The 23,969-nt window shown below is 40.7% G+C and overlaps 1 protein-coding gene across 1 annotated transcript in view; it reads right to left on the reverse strand.

Annotated features, from left to right (window-relative positions):
- Positions 1–23,969, reverse strand: part of LOC122550513 (kelch-like protein 1) — a 435,982-nt gene that overhangs the window by 31,616 nt on the left and 380,397 nt on the right. Inside the window, exon 8 of the mRNA XM_043691355.2 lies at positions 9,231–9,393. Coding sequence (XP_043547290.1) covers positions 9,231–9,393 — 163 coding nt within the window. The remainder of the gene's footprint in view (positions 1–9,230; positions 9,394–23,969) is intronic.

The following is a 23,969-nucleotide window of genomic DNA, read 5'->3' on the forward strand; positions in this document are numbered from 1 at the left end:
TTTATAAAACTCGATAAAGTCACCCCTCAGTCTCCGAAGCTCCAGGTAAAACAGCCCCAGCCTATTCAACCTCTCCCTATAGCTCAAATCCTCCAACCCTGGCAACATCCTTGTAAATCTTTACTGAAACTTTTCAAGTTTCACAACATCCTTCTGATAGGAAGAAGACCAGAATTGCACACAATATTCCAACAGTGGACTAATCAATGTCCTGCACAGCTGCAACGTGATCTCCCAACTCCTGTACTCAATACTCTGACCAATAAAGGAAAGCATACCAAACACCTTACTCACTATCCTATCTACTTGCGACTCCACTTTCGAGGTGCACCATATAATAAAAAAGGCAAATGGAATCCTGGGTATTTATTAGAAAATGACTGGATTATAACAGTAAAGAGTGTTGTTACAATTACATAAGGAATTACTGAGACCACAGCTGGAGTATTGCATCCAGTTTTGATCTCTTTACTTAAGAAAGGACTTTGGTGGCACTTGAGGCAGTTCAGAAGAGGTTCACCAGATTGATTCCGGGGATGACCGGGCTGCTGTATAAGGAGATGTTAAATAGCTTTGGCTTCTACTCGCTGGAGTTCAGAAGAATGAGGGATGGATTGACTAAGGTGTAGAAAATGTTAAAGGGGATCGATAAGGTTGAAGTTGAACAAATGCTCCCCCTTGCGGGATAGTCTCGAACAAAAGGTCACAGATATAGAGTGAGAGAAGGTAGATGAGAAAAGAGATGAGAAGAATTTGCTTCTCTCAGAGTGTTGAGAATCTGTGCAACTCACTGCCTCAGAATGCGTTGGGGCAGAATCAATCAACAGATTCAAGAAAGAAATGGATTTGTGTTTGACTAAAATTGGGATAAAAAGCGATGGGGAGTAGACAGGAGAATGGAGTTGAGACCAGGATCAGATCAGCCATGATCATGTTAAGTGGTGGAGTGCATTGTAAAGGCCAAATTTCCTACTCCTGCTCCTAATTCCTATTTTCCTAAATAACTTGTCCATACAATTGAGTGGCATGGTGCCGCTTTATCACTCCGTTGGACCAATCACAGTTGTAAGTTTTCAACTAGAAAGTAAGTTTTAGTTTTCTGGGGGTATTCCAGGCAATCACTGAAGAACTGTTTCTAAAATTGGAAACATTGAAGAGGAGGTAAAAAGATTTTCTACAGCAAATCAACAATCTGTATCACGACACGATTCCCTGGAGCAGATACAAGTGGACAACGACTCCACAAAAGATGGATACATCTCAAGCTACAAAGAGATATTCACACATTCAGAATGGTGCATGAGAAGAAAATGAAGGTACTGCAGTAAAATTATGTGCTGATGCTATACCATAGCAAAAGAGATTAAACAAACAGTGGTGGAACACATTGGCCACAGAGAAGATGTCTGAGGATTATTTGAATTAGATGCCAAGGTATATGGGCCAACTACTGGAAAATGGGATGATAATAGATAGGTTTTTGACCATGCCAGATACAAAGGGCCTTTATTCTGTGCTTCAGCTCTCTATGACTCGAGATGTGTTTCCTAATGCCATTGTAGTTGTTGCGAAGGGAATGCCTGATACTAATATTGAACTAATATTGAAGTCTAGGGTTCAGAGTGCAGGTGCCCAAGAGCATCTAGTTTTTTTCAAATCTTCAAGTTTATTCTACGGTTGATGTTAGTGAAGTCCTACTTTCTGTTGGTACGCCGGAGATGTCATTATTCGCAGAGGAGCTGCCTCAAACAGAGTGTGGAAGCAGCACCACTAATTACTAAAAGAGAAATTCTCACCCTTGAAGTAATAAAGGAATTATCATTTCTTCATCTTGAGAATAGTCTTTGTTCTTCTTTACATTTACTCAGTTTGTTACTGGATCAGGTATTGAAAAGTTAGATCATCATTGCAACAGCAGTGGATGATAAGCTGGTGAAGCTTTTCATGACAGCTAGAAGTGCTTCATTTTTCAAGCTACTGCATTAACTTTTATCCAGTGCACAAAGAAATAGGAGTAAAAACAGAAAAATAATAAAATGACAATTTCACACCACATTTCCACTTCATGGGGTTTGATAGTTCAGACTCTGAAGATTTTGAACCAGTCCTCTTTTGATCAGTCTTCACTACGTTAGCTTCCAACCATTACAAGAAGTTGTCAGCCTAGTCTCCAAAAGTATTTGCCTTCCAACGAAAAAATAATGTCACATATATGTCCCTCATTTACTCAAGAACGCTGTTAGAAACCAACATCTTTGAAAAAAAGCAGGGGAAGGATGTTGGAAAAGGATAGAAATATAAATAGTGAAGGGATAGAATGAAAGACTTGTGAAATAGATGTGGATAAGAAGTTAGTAGCTGTTATCCTAATAGGTAGAGTGAATCTTTATGAATGTCAGAATGTATCAGATCCCATGGAACTCAGACCTGAGTGAAGAAGGCTCTAATGAAGTCCTTTTTAATCATATCTTCAAAACTTATGTAAATTGTTAACTGATGTTTCTTAGTTTGAATGAGCATGGTTCCATTTCTTGTGATAGTACCCTGATGGCCGTTACAAATACATCATGGTATCTGCCAGTACTTTCACAGTGAGAGTTATTTTAGGTCGATAACTGCCACCATTTGTCCTCAATTTATATTTTGTGTCTGTTGGTAGGGGATATGCTAGCCTGAGTCTTTACAGAAGAAACATTATTCTCAGTTAATTTAATTTATTCTTATTTCTTAGGTTTATTGCATGATAGAAACAAGTATAACTACATTGCTGCATTATTAGGACTCCAGGGAACTGAACAGAATACATCTGTTCCCAATGAAGGCGAGTGTAGAACTCACTCACTCAACTCATAGATTCTGTTTGATATCAACAGAATGGGTGGAGCTCAATATAATGTGAATATTAACTCCTGCAGCGCTATTATGTTATACAATGATCTTCATCTGGCAGAAACACCAAGATTCCATTCATGACATTTATACATTACACCAGGTTAAAGTTTAACAGGTTTATTTGAAATCACAAGCTTTTAGAGTGTTGCTCCTTCATCATACCCCTCACTTGATGAAAAATTTGTGCTGCTCCTTTGTCAGACCCTTCACCTGATGAAAAATTTGTTTTCCGAAAAGATGATTTCAAATAAAACCTGGTGTCATGTGATTTTTGATTTTGTGTACCCCAGTCCAACACTGGCCCCTCTAAATCATTTATACATTGATATAATTCCAGAAGGTGCAACTTAAAATTCAGCATAATACCCGAGCTGAAATCAGACATGTATTTATTAAGAATCAGCATAATATCATTATTTTGAATTCAATTTGTCTATTTATAAAAATTAATTAAGAGATCCTGGGTTTTAATTAAAACTGTGTTCATAACTTGATGTTCCACCTTCAGAGATTTATATGTGAGAACCTTCTGATCTTTTTGTTTTTGCAGCCCCTTTACTGAGCCATAAAATGGTAACAGAACAGAACATCATTCAGCAGCATTGATCATGCCTATGCTGGTCCTCAGCAAGAGTAATTTATCCAGTGTCACTGCTCCACCTTTTCCTCATTGCCCTCCACATGTTTCTCCATTAAAAGCTTCAATTGAACCTGTCTCCACCATGCTGTCCGGCAGAGCTTTCCTGAGACAAACTACCTGCTACATTAATAGTAAGATTCTCCTCATATTGTCATTGTCTTTTGTTCATGATCTTAAAGTTGCAACATCTGCTTCTTAATCCTTCCAGCAATGAGAACACTTTCTTCCTATCAACTCTGTCTAGACCCCTCAGGATTTTGAATGTTTCGATCAAATTACCACTCAACATTCCCTTCTCCAATCTATGCACAAACTGAAGTCTTTAATTCTTCAAACTATTTTCAGGAATCTTTTCTGCATGCTCTCTAATACCGTCACATCTTTCTTGAAGCATGATGCTGAGAATTGGACTCAGTTCTTAGGTTAAGCCCAACCTATTGTTTTTTGCAGATTTAATATAACTTGCTTTTGCACTCTGTGTTACTGGTAAGAAAGCCCAAGAGGCAATATGCTTTATTAAACATGCTCTCAAATTGTCCTGTCACCTTCAATGGTTATTCTGTATTAGTGGTGCTGGAAGAGCACAGCAGTTCAGGCAGCATCCGAGGAGCAGTAAAATCGACGTTTCGGGCAAAAGCCCTTCATCAGGAATAAAGGCAGAGAGCCTGAAGGGTGGAGAGATAAGCTAGAAGAGGGTGGGGGTGGGGAGAAAGTAGCACAGAGTACAAAAGGTGAGTGGGGGAGGGGATGAAGGTGATAGGTCAGGGAGGAGGGCGGAGTGGATAGGTGGAAAAGAATATAGGCAGGTAGGACAAGTCATGGGGACAGTGCTGAGCTGGAATTTTGGAACTAGGGTGAGGTGGGGGAAGGGGAAATGAGGAAACTGTTGAAGTCCACATTGATGCCCTGGGATTGAAGTGTTCCAAGGTGGAAGATGAGGCGTTCTTCCTCCAAGCGTCTGGTGGTGAGGGAGCGGCAGTGAAGGAGGCCCAGGACCTCCATGTCCTTGGCAGAGTGGGAGGGGGAGTTGAAATGTTGGGCCACAGGGCGGTGTAGTTGACACACTCACCTATTGTACTCTATGCTACTTTCTCCCCACCCCTCACCCTCCTCTAGCTTATCTCTCCACCCTTCAGGCTCTCTGCCTTTATTCCTGATGAAGGGCTTTTGCCCGAAATGTCGATTTTACTGCTCCTCGGATGCTGCCTGAACTGCTGTGCTCTTCCAGCACCACTAATCCAGAATCTGGTTTCCAGCATCTGCAGTCATTTTTTTACCTTCAATGGTTAGTACACATCAACATTTAGGTCCTTTCTTTGGAATTCCTTTCCTCAAAAGCTGTGGATGCAGAATCTTTCAATTTTTTTAAGGCAGAGATGGATAAATTCTTGACGACTAAAAGGATGAAAGATTATTGGAGCGATGCAGGTATATAGATTTGAGAGTAGAAATCAGATCTGCTACAACCTTCTTAATTGGCAGAGCAGGTCTAAAAGGGCAAGTATTCTAGTTTATCCCTTGTTTGAATCCTTGTACCTTTAGAAAATTCATGAACATCATATCAACTGCATTTCCTTCATCATTCCTCCCTGTTATCTTATCCAAAAACTAAAGCAAGTTAGTAAAACATTATTAGTCCACAGCAAATCTGTACTGGTTTGTTGTAATTAACACACATTTGCCCAAATGAATGTCAATTTGGTTCTAATTTATCACTTGTGAAAATTACCCTATTATTGAGTATAAACTGTCTAGATCATTGTTATTGAACTTATCCTTCCAACCTTTTGCTGGTGAATCATCTGTGCTCAGGAAAATGGAAAATTATGGCCTGTGTGTCTGCAACTTTCACTAACTTGAATGCATCTCATTCAGTTATGGTGCCAGATCAACTTTAAGTACACACTTCCTATCCTCCTTATTAACTAAAAACCTGTTAAGTATCTGAAATATTCCTTACACCATGACCTTGAAAACTTCTTCTTCCTTGGTAAACACAGATGCAAATTATTACTTTAATAACTCAACCATGCCCCTACCTTCACGTGTATATCCCTTTTTAAATCAAAGGCTCAATCCTTCTTTGACTACCCTTTTAGTCTACTGGAAACTTCTGGATTTCTTTTCTATGTTAGCCACCATTGTCTTCTCAAACATTATCTTTACTTCTCTTTTTCTTTCCATTTCCTTCTGAACCTTCTATGTTCAATCCAGTTCTCAATTGTCACCTGATGTCTGACAGAAGGATACCTTTTCTGTTTCTTCTTAATATCTCCCTCTTTCATCATCTGTTTAGATTTGTTTGCCCAACCTATCGTCTGACAGAAGGATACCTTTTCTGTTTCTTCTTAATATCTCCCTCTTTCATCATCTGTTTAGATTTGTTTGCCCAACCTATCCCTTTTGTTGGGAATATGCCATGATTGCATCTGAATGATATCTTCTTTAAAGGCAGTCCAATGTTCTCTGAGAGCAATGCCTGTCATTTTTATGTTCCATTTTATTTAAGCCAGATCTACTCCTATCGCATTGATGTTGACCATCCTCCCAGTTTATTATTCTTAATCTCATCTGTTCTTTGTTTTTTTCCATAATCAACTGAAATGAGGACACAACTTGCTGTTTTGTAGGCTGTCACTTTAAGGAGATTATGTTGTCCTTGTTTTTTTTTAAAGAGGTTAGAAAGGCAGAGGTGCCGAAGAGTCTAGTTTAACAATGGAAGTGGAATGGCCAGTTCTCTCAGTTCAGTTTTTTTCTACTTTGTTGTTGCTGGAGCTCTTACAAGTTGTGAGAGACCAGGGGAGATGCAAGCTTCAGTAAAGGACTCCTCTGAAGTCTCTCTCGCTCTGGATACTGCTCCCTCCTGCTTGTAAGAATCTGTGTTTGAATTTACCTTTTTTCCAAGAGGTGTCTTTATGGGATGTTACTATATCGGAACAGTTAATTAGTAACAGTTACTGTATCGGGTCGGTTAAATTTTCCAATAGTTAAGTTATTCCAAATTCTGCTTTTTTTGTGTGTTTCAACTGTAGAGCCATTGTCATAGAGTCATAGAAATATACAGTATGGAAAGAGCACCTTCGGTCCAACTCATTCATACTGACCAGATATCCTAAATTAATCTAGTCCCATTTACCAGCACTTGGCCCATATCCCTCTAAATTCTTCCTATTTATATACCCATCCAGATGCCTTCTAAATATTGTAATTGTTGCAGCCTCCACCACTTCCTCTGACAGCTCATTCTATACATACATGAACAAATTGCCCTATAGGTGCCTTTTAAATCATTCACCTCTAAAACTAAATCCAATCCCTCTGGTTTGGGCGGCACGGTGGCACAGTGGTTAGCACTGCTGCCTCACAGCGCCAGAGACCCGGGTTCAATTCCCGCCTCAGGCGACTGACTGTGTGGAGTTTGCACATTCTCCCCGTGTCTGCGTGGGTTTCCCCCGGGTGCTCCGGTTTCCTCCCACAGTCCAAAGATGTGCAGGTCAGGTGAATTGGCCATGCTAAATTGCCTGTGGTGTTAGGTAAGGGGTAAATGTAGGGGTATGGGTGGGTTGCGCTTCGGCGGGTCGGTGTGGACTTGTTGGGGCGAAGGGCCTGTTTCCACACTGTAAGTAATCTAATCTAATCTAAAAAGGTTCTGGACTCCCCCACCCTAGGCGAAAGACCTTGTCTGTTTATCCTATCCATGCCCTTCATGATTTTGTAAACCTGTGTAAGATCACCCATCAGCCTCCGATGCTCTAGGGAAGACAATCCCAGCCGATTCAGCCTCTCTCCATAGTTCAAATCCTCAAACCCTGGCAACATCCTTGTAAACGTTTTCTGAACCCTTTCAAGTTTCATAACATCCTTCCAAAAGCAAGGAGACCAGAACTGCACACAATATTCTAAAAGTGGCCGAATCAATGTCCTGTACAGCCACAAAAAGACCTCCCAACTCCTCTACACAATGCTGTGACCAATAAAAGAAAGCATACCAAATGCCTTCTTCAATATCCTATCAACCTATGACTCTACTTTCAAGGAATTATGAACCTGCACTCCAAGGTCTCTTTATTCAGCAACACTCCCCAGGACCTTACTATTAATTGCATAAGTCCTGCCCTGATTTGTCTTTCCATAATGCAGAATATCACATTTATCTAAATTAAACTCCATCTGCCACTTCTCGGCCCATTGGTCCATCTGATCAAGATCCCATTGAACTCTGATTTAACCATCTTCACTGTCCACTACACCTCCAATTTTGGTGCCACCTGAAAACTTACTAACCAATATTCACTTGCAAATCATTTATATAAATGATAAAAAGCAGTGAACCCAGCACCGATCCTTGTGGCACTTCACTGGTCACAGGTCTTCAGTCTGAAAAGCGACCCTCCACCACCACCTTCTGTATTCTACCTTTGAGCCAGGGTTCTGTATTGAAATGGCTAGTTCTCCCTGTAGTGGTTAAATAAATTCTGTTTTGCTTAAAGGCACATGGTTTGACCAGTTGCATCATACTCGAAACACTCACTTCACATTTGCCTTTAAAATAAGAAAAAGTTAGGGTCTAGGTTACCTTCTTAAAATATTTTGAGGGGATATGACCTGGTCCATAACAAGACTGACAAATATAAATGATCAAATTTAGAATTTCAAGAACATTTCACTGCCTGGGGTTTTCATGAAAGAGGAAGCATGTTTCTTATGCTGCACATCAAAGATCCATTTCTGATCATGGGTAAAGGATACTCTATGGGACTGATAAGTCAGCGATTTTAGCACAACTTCACCAACTATCCCAGATTGAAAAAAAACAGTGCCCCTTTGTTTTTTTTTCAGAATCCCGACAGTGTAGAAACAGGCCATTCAGCCCAACAATTCCACACCGACCCTCCATAGATTAACCCACACAGACTTCTTCCCCTATCCTATTACTCTACATTTACCCCTGACTAATGCACCTAACCTACACATCCCTGAACACTATGGGCAATTTAGTATGACCAATTTATTTAACCTCCACATCTTTGGATTGTGGGAGGAAACTGGAGCATCCAGAGAAAACCCACAAAGACACAGGGAGAATGTGCAAACTCCATACAGACAGTTGCCCGAGGCTGGAATCAAACCTGGATCCCGGTGCTGTGAGGCAGCCGGGCTAACCACTGAGCCCCTGTGCCCCTTTGTCAGAGAGCTAAAAAAATCACAAATCAGACCCCTGAAGGGCTCCATCTCTGTTACCAAAGCAGATTTTGCCCCTTCATCCTTTCTGGCAAAGTGGTCACTCGGGATATTTTTTGCATCTCTTGTGTACTAAGCATGTGGTCCCTATATCTGACCCTTTCCCCTAGCCTCATTTGGTCATTATTCTCCACAAGGTAGTTGCAAAACTTCCAAGTGAAGTTACAATACTAAAAAAAACAGAAGACTTACACTGGACTGCTTTGCTTCAGCATATGGCCATACATGTGTGTGAAAATGTTAATCTGACTTTTTCTTTCTTCACATTTTGATTCAAATCTTGATTGGCATGTCCCACCATTCACCAGTGTTCTTACACTTCCATCACCTCCTTCTCATTTTGACAAATAAAACATTGATTCAGTACATTGTACAACTATCATTTCGACAACTATAGTATGACTTGCACAACGTATGCAGATTGGAATATATTCTTAACATTGTATGCCCAACTCACTTGCCATTTAATGCTGCCACTCCCACTGTGCTTCTGGCAATAGACATACTGGCCACAAAGGTCCACTGACGTGCTTGTGGATCCCATCTCTCTACTGTGTTTAGGTAACTCCAACCATCATGGCCACCTACTGCGTACATTGGTCCTTCCAGTACTGCAACTCCTGAAAAACATGTTGACGAAATTAACAGGAACTGTGAATAATCGTGCATCTAATATTGCAATTGTATGTTAAGGACAGAGTGCACTAACAAAGTCTCCTTCTGTCTGCAATTTGTCATATGTTGGAAGTATGGTACATGAAGGATTCTTCCATCAATTTGCTTTACTGTTACAACTTAAAAGAAAAGCTGTTTCTTGCAGTTTGTGTGCTCCAATTCTGTCTCATGTTCCATCAATCATATTCTATTATGCATATTATCATTTATCAAGTAGAACTTTTTTGCTGCATATATTACAGCTGATGTAAATGTCACAGTAAGCCATTGTACCTAAAAATTGCCACACATTAAGTGAAATTAAATAATCACAGAGTCGTGGTCACTCCATAGATATGACATTGAATGTGATTTTAAAATGAATTCATTTTCAAGGTTTCAACTTCGTGTCACCTCTCCCTATTTCTGCCACTTCCTCCAACCCTGCAAGATATCTGCCCTCCACTAATTTTGGTCTTCTTGTCATCCTGGATTTTCATCACTTTGGTTACCTAACCTAAATTTTGGAAATCATCCCCTCCACCTCTTGGTCGCTCTCCCCCACATTTTATTTTCAAGAGATTCCTTAAAACCTACTTCTTTGTTCAAGATTTTGGTGACCATTTTATTGTGTGATTCAGTGATATACTTTGTTTTGTGGTGAAGCACCTCGGGATGTTTAATAGCTATAAATGCTGCTATGCAAAAATGAGTTATTGCTGTTGTTCAAATTAGAATTAGATTGAACAATACTCTTTATTTCACTTTCATTTATTTGTAGTTTACTATTGTTTTTACTGAAGTTTCCTATTTTCTCCTGTATCCTCCCTTGAAGTCAAGGTGGCGATTGCTTTGTCTGCCCTAAAGAAAGATTTTCATAGGGGCATAGGAAGAGGAGAATGTAATTTTTACTCCTTCAGCCTGTGCCATCATTCAGTGGTATTGCTTTAACTTGTGCTTTAGCCAATGCTGTTACCTGCACGTTTAGAAACCAGTCTGGAGTACCTCAGGCTATGAGTGTAAAGTACCTTAGACATTAAAATGCTCTGCCATTCAATGTGATCATGGTTGATCTGATAATCCCAAACTTTGCTTTCCTGCTTTATCCCCAAGACCCCTGCTTTCCTTACTGATTAAAATTCTATGTTTCAGCCTTGAATATACTGAATCGCCTCACCTTTACAGACTTCTGAGGTAAAGGATTCCACAGATATGCCATCCTCTGAGAAATGAAATTCCTCTTCATCTCTGTCTTAAATGAGTGACTGCTTACTTTGAGCTGATTCCCTCTGGTCTTAGACTCTCCCACAAAAGAAACAATCTCTCCATCTTATATAAAGCTATCTGCACTGTTGCTCATACGAACATAAGAGCTCGGAGCAGGAGTAGGCCGTCCGGCCCTTAGAGCCTGCTCCACCACTCAATAAGATCATGGTTAATCTCTTCATGGACTCAGCTCCACTTACCAGCGTTTTCACCATATCCCATAATTCCTTTATTTTTCAAAAAAAGTATCGACCTTAGCTTTAAAAATGATTACTGAAGTAGTGTCAACTACTTCCCTGGGCAAGGAATTCCATTGATTAACAACCCTCTGGGTGAAGAAGTTAGTTCTCAGTTCAATTCTAAATCTGCTTCTTCTAATCTTGAGGCCATGCCCTCTTGCCCTAGTTTCACCTTCCAGTGGAAACATCCTACCTATTTCAATTTTATCTATTCCCTTCATAATTTTAAGTTTCGAAAAGACCCCCTCCCCATTCTTCTGAATTCCAATGAATATAATCCCAGTCTACTCAGTCTCTCCTCATAAGCCAACCACCTCAACTCCAGAATAAACTTAGTGAACCTCCTCTGCACCCCCTCCAGTGCCAGTACATCCTTTCTTAAGTAAGGAGATCAAATCTGCACACAGTATTCCAGGTGTGGCCTCACCAGCACCTTGTACAGCTGTAACATTACCTCTCTGCTTTTAAACTCAACCCCTTGAGCAATGAAGGACAAAATTCTATTTGTCTTCCTAATTGCTTGTTGCACTTGCAGACCAACCTTCTGCAATTCATGCACAAGGACACCCAGGTCCTTCTGCAAATCAACATGCTGCAACTTTTTACCATTCAAGTAATAATCAATTTTGCTGTTACTCCTACCAAAATGTATGACTTCACATTTACTAACATTGTATTCCATATGCCAGACCTTAGCCCACTCACTCAATGTATCTATGCACCTCTGCAAAGTTTCACAGTCCTCTGCTCTGCCACTCATCTTAGGATCATCGGCAAGTTTTGACATCGTACTTGCGGTCCCCAAATCCAAATTGTCCATATAAATTTAAAATAATTGTGGTCCCAAACCGATCCCTGAGGCACACCATAGTCATCGATTGCCAGTTAGAGTAGCACTCAATAATCCCCATTCTTTGTTTCCTGTCAGTCAACCAATCTTCTATCCATGCTCATACTCTACCCCTAACACCATGCATCCTTATCTTACACAACAACCTCATGTGTGGCACCTTGTCAAAGGCCTTGTGGATATCTAGGTACATCACATCCACTGGGTCCCCATTGTCCACCTTGTTTGAAATGTCTTCATAGAATTCCAAAAGATTTGTGAAGCATGACCTGCGCCTCATGAACCCATAGTGTGTCTGTACAATGGGACAATTTCCTTTGAGATGCCCTGCTATTTCTTCCTTGATAATAGACTCAAGCATCTTCCCCACTAAAAAGGTTAAGCTAACTGGTCTATAATTCCCCATACTTTGTCTACTTCCCTTTTTAAATAGTGGCGTCACATTTGCTATTTTCCAATCTGCTGTGACTGCTCCAGAGTCCAGCGAATTTTGGAAAATTACTGCTAGCCCACTTGCTATTTCTCCCACCATCTCTTTTAGTACACTGGGATGCATTCCATCAGGGCCAGAAGACTTATCTATTCTTCGCTCCATTAGCTTACCCAACACTAACTCTTCCGTAATAATTATTGTTTCCAGGTCCTCACCTACCTCCCCTGCTCATGATGGGACAGGTTTGTTACCACCATTTTCTTTTAGAATAAAAAGTTCCCAGGCTTGCTAGGTCCAGAGAAGCAGATGAGAAGCACTTGTCGAGCAAAATCAGAATTAGTGAATTTCAAAAACTAATTCAATATGATAGACATTGATAGAAACTAATTCTGCTTTCATGCCTCATAATTGCCTTTAATTAAGTTAAAAATACTAGTCTTGGGCCGACTCTTCTCTCCCTTAGACTCAATGAAACATTTGATCATATTATGGCTGTTGCTACCCAGGGGAATCTTCACGAGAAGATTATTAATTAATCTGATGAAATGTCACAGGACTCAAAACCTAAGTCTGCTTTCTTCTCATAGATGCTGACAGATGTGCTGAGTTTTACCAACACTTTGGTTTTGTTTCATATTTCCAGAATCCACAGTTCCTTGTTTTGTTTTATGAATTAATCTTATCTTAATGTGCTGTTTGAAGAAACCTTCCAGAAAACATTCTATGAATTGTTCATCTGAGCTATCTTTGTCCATCCAATTTTTCAGTCCGTATCTGGATTAAAATACCCCATATTTATTTGCACGCCTTTATAACGTTCTCTCATTACATCTTCCTTTATGTGTTGTGTTATTGTTAGGGAAGCTGTATACTTCATCTACAGTGACCTTTTACCTTCATCATTTCTCATTTCCGCACAAACGATCCTGATTTCCTGAACCCAGGTCATCCCTCGCCATTGTATACTTACCATCAATAACTAACAGAGCCTTCCTTCTATAATGTCCTATTTCTCGTTCTTCCTGAAAGCAATATACACAATTCAATATCCAATATATGCATTATTCCGATCCAAATCTATGTTATCCTATAGCTATGTCTGTGATAGCTGTTGGATCATAATTGTTTTTTCAATTGTGCCATCAGTTCACCTGTTTTCTTTCAAATATTTTGTGTATTCCAATGGAGAGTCTTCAGTTTCATTCTTGTATTATTTCGTAAATTCTAGCTTTTTTTTTTATCCAACTTTAGATTTACAGTCTATATGCTTTACTATTTATCGTTTCTCACATTAATATTTTCTTCTCTTGAATATTGTTCCTAGCCTTTGATCTACTGCATTTTTTCCCAAATGTGACCACACTGCTGGGCTCAAAATCATCTCGACTTTCCTTGTGATTATGGCTCACCAGAATTCTGACTCCAACAACATTCCGATGTGGACTATTCTTTCTTTTCCTAGTTTCCACAAACCCAAACTCACTTCAACCACCCCAGACATTCAGCCATGCAGTGGACAGTGTCAATCACTCTCTCTGCACTGTGTCCTACTCTGACTACATTTCTTTTTGTGTCATCCATGGTTTCCTGTACCATGATCATTTAGCTCATCCACCCAGCAGCCCCCACTCCAAAGAATGGAATCAGAGTCCCTGAGTATTTTTAAGGGAGAAGTAAACATTTTCTTGTTTAGAAAAGGCATACAAGGTTATTGGGGTAGGTAGAAACATGAGGTAATTAGATCAGCCATGATCATCTTGAAAGGCAGAGCAGGCTTGAGGCAAAGTCTGGCCCTAAGTCATATGTTGACATGTGTTTGGGCCACATGTGGAGTTTGGGAATAATCTTTTTGAGTTAAAGAAAGTACATAGTCATGTAGTATGCAGTACAATATAAAGGGCAAATAAGAAAGAGTTGCATTGGTTATTCCAGTGACAGCATGTTCCAAATTTAATAAAAAAAATGCCAAAAATGAATGTCCTCGATATGGGCTTCAATCAAGGTATTACAAAGATGATAAATGATGCTATTTCCAAAACAAAGGCCTGCAAGGAAAGACTGTCCCATCTAAGGTCAGCCTTACTCTCCCTGTAATTATCAGGCTTGCCTTCAGGGAACTATTCTTATAAAGTGAGCTGGAAAATTCTATTACGTTTAATTGGTTTCCAAAGTCGCTGCTTGTTGAATTATTTACACTGGGATATTGGAATAGCATTTCTTTTCTGACTCCTGTTTCATCATGCCAGTGAAAAGTCAAGGATCAATGCAGTCCATTTCTGTCACTTAGTTCTATATATTTCTGTTATCAGTTGCAGATAGAGATTCCTTGTACCATTTTGGGTGAGACTGACAATGATCGCATGTGTCTTCATTAGGGATACACGTAGCAACAGCATTTATGCAAGCAATGTTGAATGGTTAGTATATCGATGATCGATAACTATTCACATTTATTGACAGAGGTGCCCTTATCTAATTAGAGTCATAGAGATGTACAGCATGGAAACAGACCCTTCGGTCCAACCCATCCATGCTGACCAGACATCCCAACTCAATCTAGTCCCACCTGCCAGCACCCGGCCCATATCCCTACAACCCTTCCTATTCATATACCCATCCAAATGCCTCTTAAATGTTGCAATTGTACCAGCCTCCACCACATCCTCTGGCAGCTCATTCCATACACGTACTATCCTCTGCGTGAACAATTTGCCCCTTAGGTCTCTTTTATATCTTTCCCCTCTCACCCTAAACCTATGCCCTCTAGTTGTGCACTCCCCTATCCCAGGGAAAAGACTTTGTCTATTTATCCTATCCATGCCCCTCATAATTTTGTAAACCTCCATAAGGTCACCCCTCAGCCTCCGATGCTCCAGGGAAAACAGCCCCAGCCTGTTCAGCCTCTCCCTGTAGCTCAGATCCTCCAACCCTGGCAACATCCTTGTAAATCTTTTCTGAACCCTTTCAAGTTTCACAACATCTTTCCGCTGTACAATCGCAACATGACCTCCCAACCCCTGTACTCAATACTCTGACCAATAAAGGAAAGCCTTCTTCACTATCCTATCTACCTGCGATTCCACTTTCAAGGAGCTATGAACCTGCCCTCCAAGCTCTCTTTGTTCAGCAACACTCCCTAGGACTTTACCATTAAGTGTATAAGTCCTGCTAAGAGTTGCTTTCCCAAAATGCAGCACCTCGCATTTATCTGAATTAAACTCCATCTGCCACTTCTCAGCCCATTGGCCCATCTGGTTCAGATCCTGTTGTAATCTGAGGTAACTCTCTTCGCTGTCCACTACACCTCCAACTTTGGTGTAATCTGCAAATTTACTAACTGTACCTCTTATGCTTGCATCCAAATCATTTATATAAATGACAAAAAGTAGAGGACACAGCACCGATCCTTGTGGCACTCCACTGGTCACAGGCCTCCAGTCTGAAAAACAACCCTCCACCACCACCCTTTGTCTTCTACCTTTGAGCCAGTTCTGTATCCAAATGGCTAGTTCTCCCTGTATTCCATGAGATCTAACCTTGCTAATCAGTCTCCCATGGGGAACCTTGTCGAACACCTTACTGAAGTCCATATAGATCACATCTACTGCTCTGCCCTCATCAATCTTCTTTGTTACTTCTTCAAAAAACTCAACCAAGTTTGTGAGACATGATTTCCCAGGCACAAAGCCATGTTGACTATCCCGAATCAGCCCTTGCCTTTCCAAATACATGTACATCCTGTCCCTCAGGTTTCCCTCCAACAACTTGCCTACCACCGAGGTCAGGCTCACCGGTCTATAGTTCCCTGGTTTGTCTTTACCATCCTTCTTAAACAGTGGCACCACATTTGCCAACCTCCAGTCTTCTGGCACCTTACCTGTGACTATCGATGATACAAATATCCTAGCAAGAGGCCCAGCAATCACTTCTCTAGCTTCCCACATAGTTCTCGGGTACACCTGATCAAGTCCTGGGGATTTATCCACTGTTAACCATTTCAGGACACCCAACACTTCCTCCTCTGTAATCTGGACATTTTGCAAGATGTCACCATCTATTTCCCTACAGTCTATATCTTCCATATCCTTTTCCACAGTAAATACTGATGCAAAATATTCATTTAGTATCTCCCCCATTTTCTGTGGCTACACACAAAGGCTGCCTTGTTGATCTTTGGGGGGCCCTATTTTCTCCCTAGTTACCCTTTTGTCCTTAATATATTTGTAAAAACCCTTTGGATTCTCCTTAATTCTATTTGCCAAAGCTCTCTCATGTCCCCATTTTGCCCTCCTGATTTCCCTCTTAAGTATACTCTTACTTTCTTTATACTCTTCTAAGGATTCATTCGAACTATCCTGTCTATACCTGACGTATGCTTCCTTCTTTTTCTTAACCAAACCCTCAATTTCTTTCGTCATCCAGCATTCCCTATACCTACCAGCCTTCCCTTTCACCCTGACAGGAATATACTTTCTCTGGATTCTTGTTATCTAATTTCTGAAGGCTTCCCATTTTCCAGCCGTCCCTTTACCTGCGAACATCTGCCTCCAATCAGCTTTCGAAAGTTTTTGCTTAATACCGTCAAAATTGGCCTTTCTCCAATTTAGGACTTCAACTTTTAGATTAGATTAGATTACTTACAGTGTGGAAACAGGCCCTTCGGCCCAACAAGTACACACCGACCCGCCGAAGCGCACCCACCCATACCCATACCCATACCCCTACATTTACCCCTGCATCTAACACTATGGGCAATTTAGCGTGGCCAATTCAACTAACCTGCACATTTTTGGACTGTGGGAGGAAACCGGAGCACCCGGAGCAAACCCATGCAGACACGGGGAGAATGTGCAAACTCCACACAGACAGTCGCCTGAGGTGGGAAGTGAACCCGGATCTCTGGCGCTGTGCGGCAGCAGTGCTAACCACTGTGCCACCGTGTCGCCCACTCATATGGTCTATCCTTTTCCATCACTATTTTAAAATGAATAGAATTATTGTCGCTGGCTCCAAAGTGTTCCCCCACTGACACTTCAGTCACCTGCCCTGTCTTATTTCCCAAGAGTAGGTCAAGTTTTGCACCTTCTCTAGTAGGTACATCCACATACTGAATCAGAAAGTTGTCTTGTCCAATTTTAAGAAAATTAATAGCTCCAGTCCTCTTAAAATTTTAAGAAGAATTAAGAAATTCCTCTCCATCAAAACCTTTAACACTATGGCAGTCCCAGTTGATGTTGGGAAAGTTAAAATCCCCTACCATAACTACCCTATTATTCTTACAGATAGCTGAGATCTCCTTCCACGTTTGCTTCTCAATTTCCCTCTGTTCTACAAATAAAAAAATGTTCAAGTGCCAACAGGTGTGATTCAGTTTAAATAAATCTGAATCACTTACTAGAGACACAAAACAAAGCTCAGGTTGCACTGCAATATGATTTGTATGCCTTTTTTTGATGGTTTTATACTTGGAGATTGTACGGGAAGATTGAGGAGAAATCTTAATAGACCAGACTTCGGATCTTTGGAAGAATTCGATTCTGTTGTTGTAGTGGTTATAAACTCTCAGTAACATATCACATACCTATCAATTTAGCAAGGCAATTGCTTAATAGCCACTTTATCATCATAGCAAATGGCCACTGAGATGTTTGACAGCCAAATACTCTATAAATAATAGCTCATAACATCCATCATTTCTCCCTTGTAATTTTGACTAGCACAGGTTTGAAGCAATGACAAATTTATAAGCTTACTAGTCACCCAAAAACATTGCTAGATTGATACAATGACAGACACTCAATGGTCACCCATTCTGGATACATATGCGGTAATTGCTGGAAAACGTCAGCAGCTCTAGCAGCATCAATGAGGAGAAATCAGAGTAAGCGTTTTGGGTCTGCTGACCTTTCCTCAGAACCCAGACCTGAAGTGTTAATTCTGACTTCTCTTCACAGATGCTGCAAGACCTACTGAGCTTTTCCTCGCAACTTCTGTTTTCGATTCTGATTTACAGCATCTGCAGTTCTTTCGGTTTTGATCAAATCATTGGCCTTTCTTTCCTGTAACGTTTTGATAAAATCTCTCATTTGCTTCATGTTTTACTTGGTGTTATGGATCCATTTTTGTTTACAGCCTCTTCTTTCTTTGGCATTCTGTCAGCTGTGGCTCAGGTTGTACTTACCTTCTTCTCTCCCTTCCCCTATGTCATAATGTACTCCCTGCTTCTGCAGCTGGGGTGGAGGGAGCCTGCTCAACACTGGAACCCGTGGACCTTGGTGGGTGTTTTGGTGACCCCGGCATCTGGGGCCTATCATGAAGGCACCCATACCAAGTGCCTTCAAAATAGATATGTAAACACTCCTTAATGTGAATTTCAAAAGGGTGAAGTGAGGGTGGATAGAATGGCAATACGAGCATGGCCCACCCTGGACTGACCTCAGTGGAAGCTTCTGAAGGAGCTAAATGTGGCTTCCTCCTTTGAATAGAGGGCTCCTGGCACTGCCCTGTCAGTTTGTGAAGAAGAGGAAACTCTGGGTGCTCCAGTTCTCTGTTGCGATGCCTCTGATCCTAAGGACCAATGGCTACAGCATTGGAGTTGGTGTGTGTTCCTGTCTAGCAGCCTCTTAGTGTTCAGGGCCTGTCTCTCCAGGGCAACCATCAGTCTGTCCATAGAGGCAGACAGATGATCACACTGCACTGCTGCAACTTCTGGGCATTGAAGGTTATAGTTATCAGCTGTTCCTGTTCCACCCTGTGCATCTTGAATCAAGTCTTTGATTTTTAATACCACTGTGTGCCCATTCGGCCTGGTCTCCAGCAGTGCTCCAACTTTCAGTAAACTGAGGTGTTTTCACCTCATCCAGGTGCAGAGTTGCTCACCAGATTGTGGTCTTACACTTTTTAAATAGAAATTTCCCACTGAGGTTTCAGTGTCCGAGCTGGTGGTGGATGTAGCAGGCAGCCTTGACAATGCTACCTCTGAGGCCTCAGTACTCTCATCCTCTGAAGAGAAAGAATGGTTTCTAAGGGAGCCAGCCATTTATCTGCAAAGCTGGTGGACAACCCGCTGGTACCCACAAAGCACAAGACAACCCGCTGGTACCCACAAAGCACAAGAGAGAGGGGATGTCATGGCCAATGGTTACAGTGGCGAACAGTGAAAGAGATTGTGAGATTTCCAGTGGTATCAAGAGTAGTACTTACTTGATTGGTAAGGACATGGATATCTCTGCATTCCCATAGAAATATTCCTGGTTATCTGCTGTGATGGATCTACTCGTGGGGAGGTGAGGAGCTTGATGTCAGGCAACCCTCCACCTGTAAGGGCCTTTTCTGCCCTGTTTTATGATATCTTCTCCTGGAGTGAGGTAAAGAAAGGGATTGAGTGAGCTGAAACTGAGTGGTGCAGGTAGATGATTGCGGGTGATGTATCCTGAGTGACTGAGTAGGCTTTGCAGGGCTAGTGATGTGCATGGTTTGGGGGAAGTTGACAATTCATGAAGAAAAATATTGAAGGAAATAGTGAGAATGGCAGAGCATGAGTCTGAATGGGAAGTGGGTGTAGAACAGAGACAGAGTGAATGTGATGCGGCAGAGAGAAGAGTATGGTGCAGTGGAGAAGTCCATTGACTTTCTTTCAACATTGCTGGCTGCTCCATAGAGATGGCTCTGAGTCTCACAATAACCCAATTTTGGTGATATTCATTGAACATCATTTCTAATTATTTATTGTGCCTTCTCTCTCTCTCTCTCTCTCTCTGTGTGTTTTGCAGGCAACACTAGCATGCCCACCACCTCTATGGGTAAAGCCCGCCTCCTTCAGAAGGTACTTCCTCAACCTCTAAAAGCAAGAGCATGGTGGCCTCAGGGGAAGTTTCACCAAGGCTGCCTTCTGCCCACCAATTCAAACACTGACCTCAGATCAGGCTGGCAAGACGTGGTATAGTTGTGTCTCCTGCTGCTTCTCTTGGAGGAGGACTCCTTTCTTTTGCACCACTTCTTAACTGAGACCTCCAGATCCCTATCAGAGAATCACAAAGTTATCTTCCCCTTCTTTTACATCTTTGAAGATGCTCTTGCCTGAGCAGGGCAACTTCAGAATGCCAGTGTCCATTGGAATGCATGGTGACCCTTTACAGATGGCATGGGCACAAGGATTGCCTGTCTTTTGGTAGATATCTGCTGAGTAGCGAGATGTTTTGAGAATTGGTGTGTGGTGAGATGGAGCTAGAATCACAAATGGTAGATACTATAAGGGTGGGACAGATAGTTAATAAGTTGGGTTTGGTAAGATACAGTGAAAAGACTCATTAGGTCTCACAATAAAAAAAAAGCTTCAAGAAACTTGATGCAACTCACACTTGCCAAAAGAAGATCAAAAGATGAAACCCATAGTCATTGTTAAAAAAGACAAAATGGTTTAAATGGTTCAGGATGGAAACAAGCAAAAGATAAATTTTATTTTTCTAACAGTGCCTCAATCTTTATTCCATATATAAGCAATTGCACCGCCATTGCATGTAGAATGGTTATTACACTGAATGAATAAGTATACTGTGACTGTTAAGTCTTAACAAGTTGCGCTAATCAAAATTAGAGACTGGGGACCTAATTTACTTGTCAAACGTAATAACTGGAAGAGAGGACTGATCCTGCAGTCAAGACTGCACCTCCATCTTGCAACTGCCAGCAGATTGACCTTTCAGTAGCCCAGGTCCTGAGCAGTCTGAGGCAGTGATGAATTTGGGCTATCTCCAGAGACAACCGATTAAATGACACATCTCCATTTGCAAATAAGCCTCGGCCCTGTGTTTCTGAAATAATCAAACCTCAATTATAGACAGCTGAACCTCTAACCACTTCAAATGCCCTTCTTATTTTCACCCATCATTATCATCCTACTATTCCTTACCCCTCAACCCCTCACTTTACCTCATCACATATTATCCACTTTTGTAAGAATAACTCACAAGACCAGTTATAATGGTTAGAAGCTGTTGAATGGTCCATAGGGCTTCAAGAAAGCAAAATACTCTTTACAACTGTGCAACCAAAGGCAAACACTCATACAATGTTTACACAGTTAGATTGCAGCCAAGAGCTAATAAAACACGTTGAGTAACCAAACTACAGAACGGTTACGTCAACAGATTTTCAGGCTGAATACATAAAAAGCAATGGAGAAGATTAAATGCTTACATTTTGTCATCATACTATGTTATCTTTTCAATAGTTTGAAAGTAGTCTACCATTTTATCTATTAGATTAGCCAGTTTAAACTCATCTGAAGATTTTTCCATCTTTGCAATTTTGTTCTTTTCCTTGATTGCCTTCCAGTTGATGAATGCATCAGTTTGGCAAATAAATATGAGAAATTGGAGCTACTGGTTAAACAATTGAATCACTGTCATAATCACTCACCTTAGCGAATGCAGGTACCATGCATGTTACAGCATTTCATGATGGACTGTAAAAGAGGCAAAACCATAATTTATTTATTAACTCTTCCCATCTTCAAGCTTTGGTTCGTGCCTCGGTGTCAAACCCAACAACAGCTGAAGACTGCTCGCCTCTGTGAAAATGGCAAGCCATATATGAGGGGGACTCTTAATTAGCTCACAGTGCTGCCAGTTGCCTCTTTAAGAGCCATCAGGTTGTGGGGCCTGCTCTATCCCCAGCCCTTGTGAAAATTGCTTGGTGTGGAAACAGAAATGGGAACTGCCACTATCCAAGCCAATGGCCATTTCTTCTGCTCCCATTTTGGTTTGGTCCCAAACAGGGCCAGGGAAATCAAGCCCCTATTCTTTCATCAGGCCCTACTTTCTGAAATTCTGTGAGAGGCTGAAGAGTGAAGTGATTTAGTTACTTAAATTAAGGAAGAGTTTTTAGCAGATGGATAGGGAATGAGTCTTTCCCTAGTCAGGAAACCCAAAGGAAAAAGGATGCCAACTTAAATTCAGAGTAAAATCAATTCAATGGAAATGTAGATGCAAGTTAACATTTTATTTTATGTATTTTGTTTAACTTGCAGAAAAATTAACTTACAACCTTATATTTTGTACTTTCTTTCGATACTAACATTGATTCTATGGTGAAAGTATTTCCTTCCATTAGGTTAGCAAGAACTGCCTCACTCAGTAGAAAACCCTCATTAGCTAAGTTTTTGTTATAAACCATTAATTCTCCATTACCACAGTCCACTTCTTCAAGCTCTGCAAATTCCTTTCATGCTTCAGTCACACTAATCTTTGAGTGGACTCATACATCAAGGCTCACTGTTTCACACAAATTAAAGCTCTTAAATACACGCATACAAGCATATATTACTAAACTTTCCAGAATTCCTTGCAAGAATGTAGCACTTGCGATCGATAAATAGTTACTTAGAGAAACCACGAAGAAGCATTTTAGCCAAATAACAATTGAATATTTCCAATTCCTAGCTAAAATCAGGACATTTACTACATTCATCACTGCAGAACTGTAAAACTACAACTTTAATTACTGTCCTCCTGGGAGTTTATTTCCTTCATGACGTTCACAGAACCAGAAGACCACAATATAGAAATTGGTGCCAAAATGTACTTATTCTTGTAAGTTCCTCCAACACTGCGTCATTAATTATTGAAATGATTCCTCTATTCATGAAGCATTGACTTGTGAACAGTACAAAGTGGGGGAAAAAAAATAAAAGCTGAATCATGTAGATGGTGAAAATCTGAGACAAACCAAGAAAGCACTGGAGAAATAGCAGGTCTGGCAGCAGCCACAGAGAGAGAAACAGTTAATGTTTTGAGACCAATGTAACTTCTTCAGATTGGTCTACATTTTGTGAGAATGGGGAATCTCATGCTGCACAGCACTTATTAGACTTCTTTTCTCTCACCCTTCACCTTTGAAATGCTTTTCCTTTCATGTTGTTGAAAGTGCAAATTAATAACAGCATGGTGAGGGCAACAGAGCCTCATACAGAGATCAACAATCTATCCCCTCAAAGAAGGAGATTAAACAGTAGAGAAAAAAAGGGGAATAAATGAGAGGGAAATGAAGTGAATGAGAGTTAAATCAGATTTGGAAAAGGAATAAAAAGTCTTGAATTGGTTGAGAGACGGAAAAGTGACAACTGTAAAGTAAATAAAGAAGAAATTTCAAACATTATATTGTGACCAAATTCTTGGTAAATAAGAAAGCTTAATCAATATCAAAGTCAGTTAAAAAAATTGGAGAATGCATTGCAGACAGAAAAGTGAGGGTTTAATAAATAGGATGGAAGGTGGGGTTGGGGCAGTTTCCTATGCTGAGTGGTTGAGTAAATTGGGGTTTAAAGGAAACAGGAGCATTCCAAATGCAACATTCGGGAGGGACTTGATCGGACAGATGCTGACAGATTGTTTTCGTTGGTTGGTGAAATCTAAATTATGGAGGCAGTCTCAGAATTATTTTGACTGAAATTAAGAGGAATTACTTCACTCAGAGATATGAATCACTAAAAGTCTCTACTCCAGATGATAGTCGATGCTGCATCATTGAATTTAATCAAGGTTGAGCGAGATAGTTTTTTGATCCCTCAATAAATTGAGGGATATGGAAAGTAGATGAGAAGGTGGAGTTGAAACTCAAGATAAGCCATAATTCTATTGAATGGTGAAACTGACTCTTGCTCCTATTTCTTTGTTGCTGTATGTTCTTGTAGCAGATAAGGTATTCTTGTCCCATTCTCTCTGTCTCTAATTTGTAACTTTGGCTGGGTATGAT

Source organism: Chiloscyllium plagiosum, unplaced genomic scaffold (assembly GCF_037043375.1).
Source record: "Chiloscyllium plagiosum isolate Xiang-an unplaced genomic scaffold, Cpla_swu_hap1 HiC_scaffold_6, whole genome shotgun sequence".
Taxonomy (NCBI): domain Eukaryota; kingdom Metazoa; phylum Chordata; class Chondrichthyes; order Orectolobiformes; family Hemiscylliidae; genus Chiloscyllium; species Chiloscyllium plagiosum.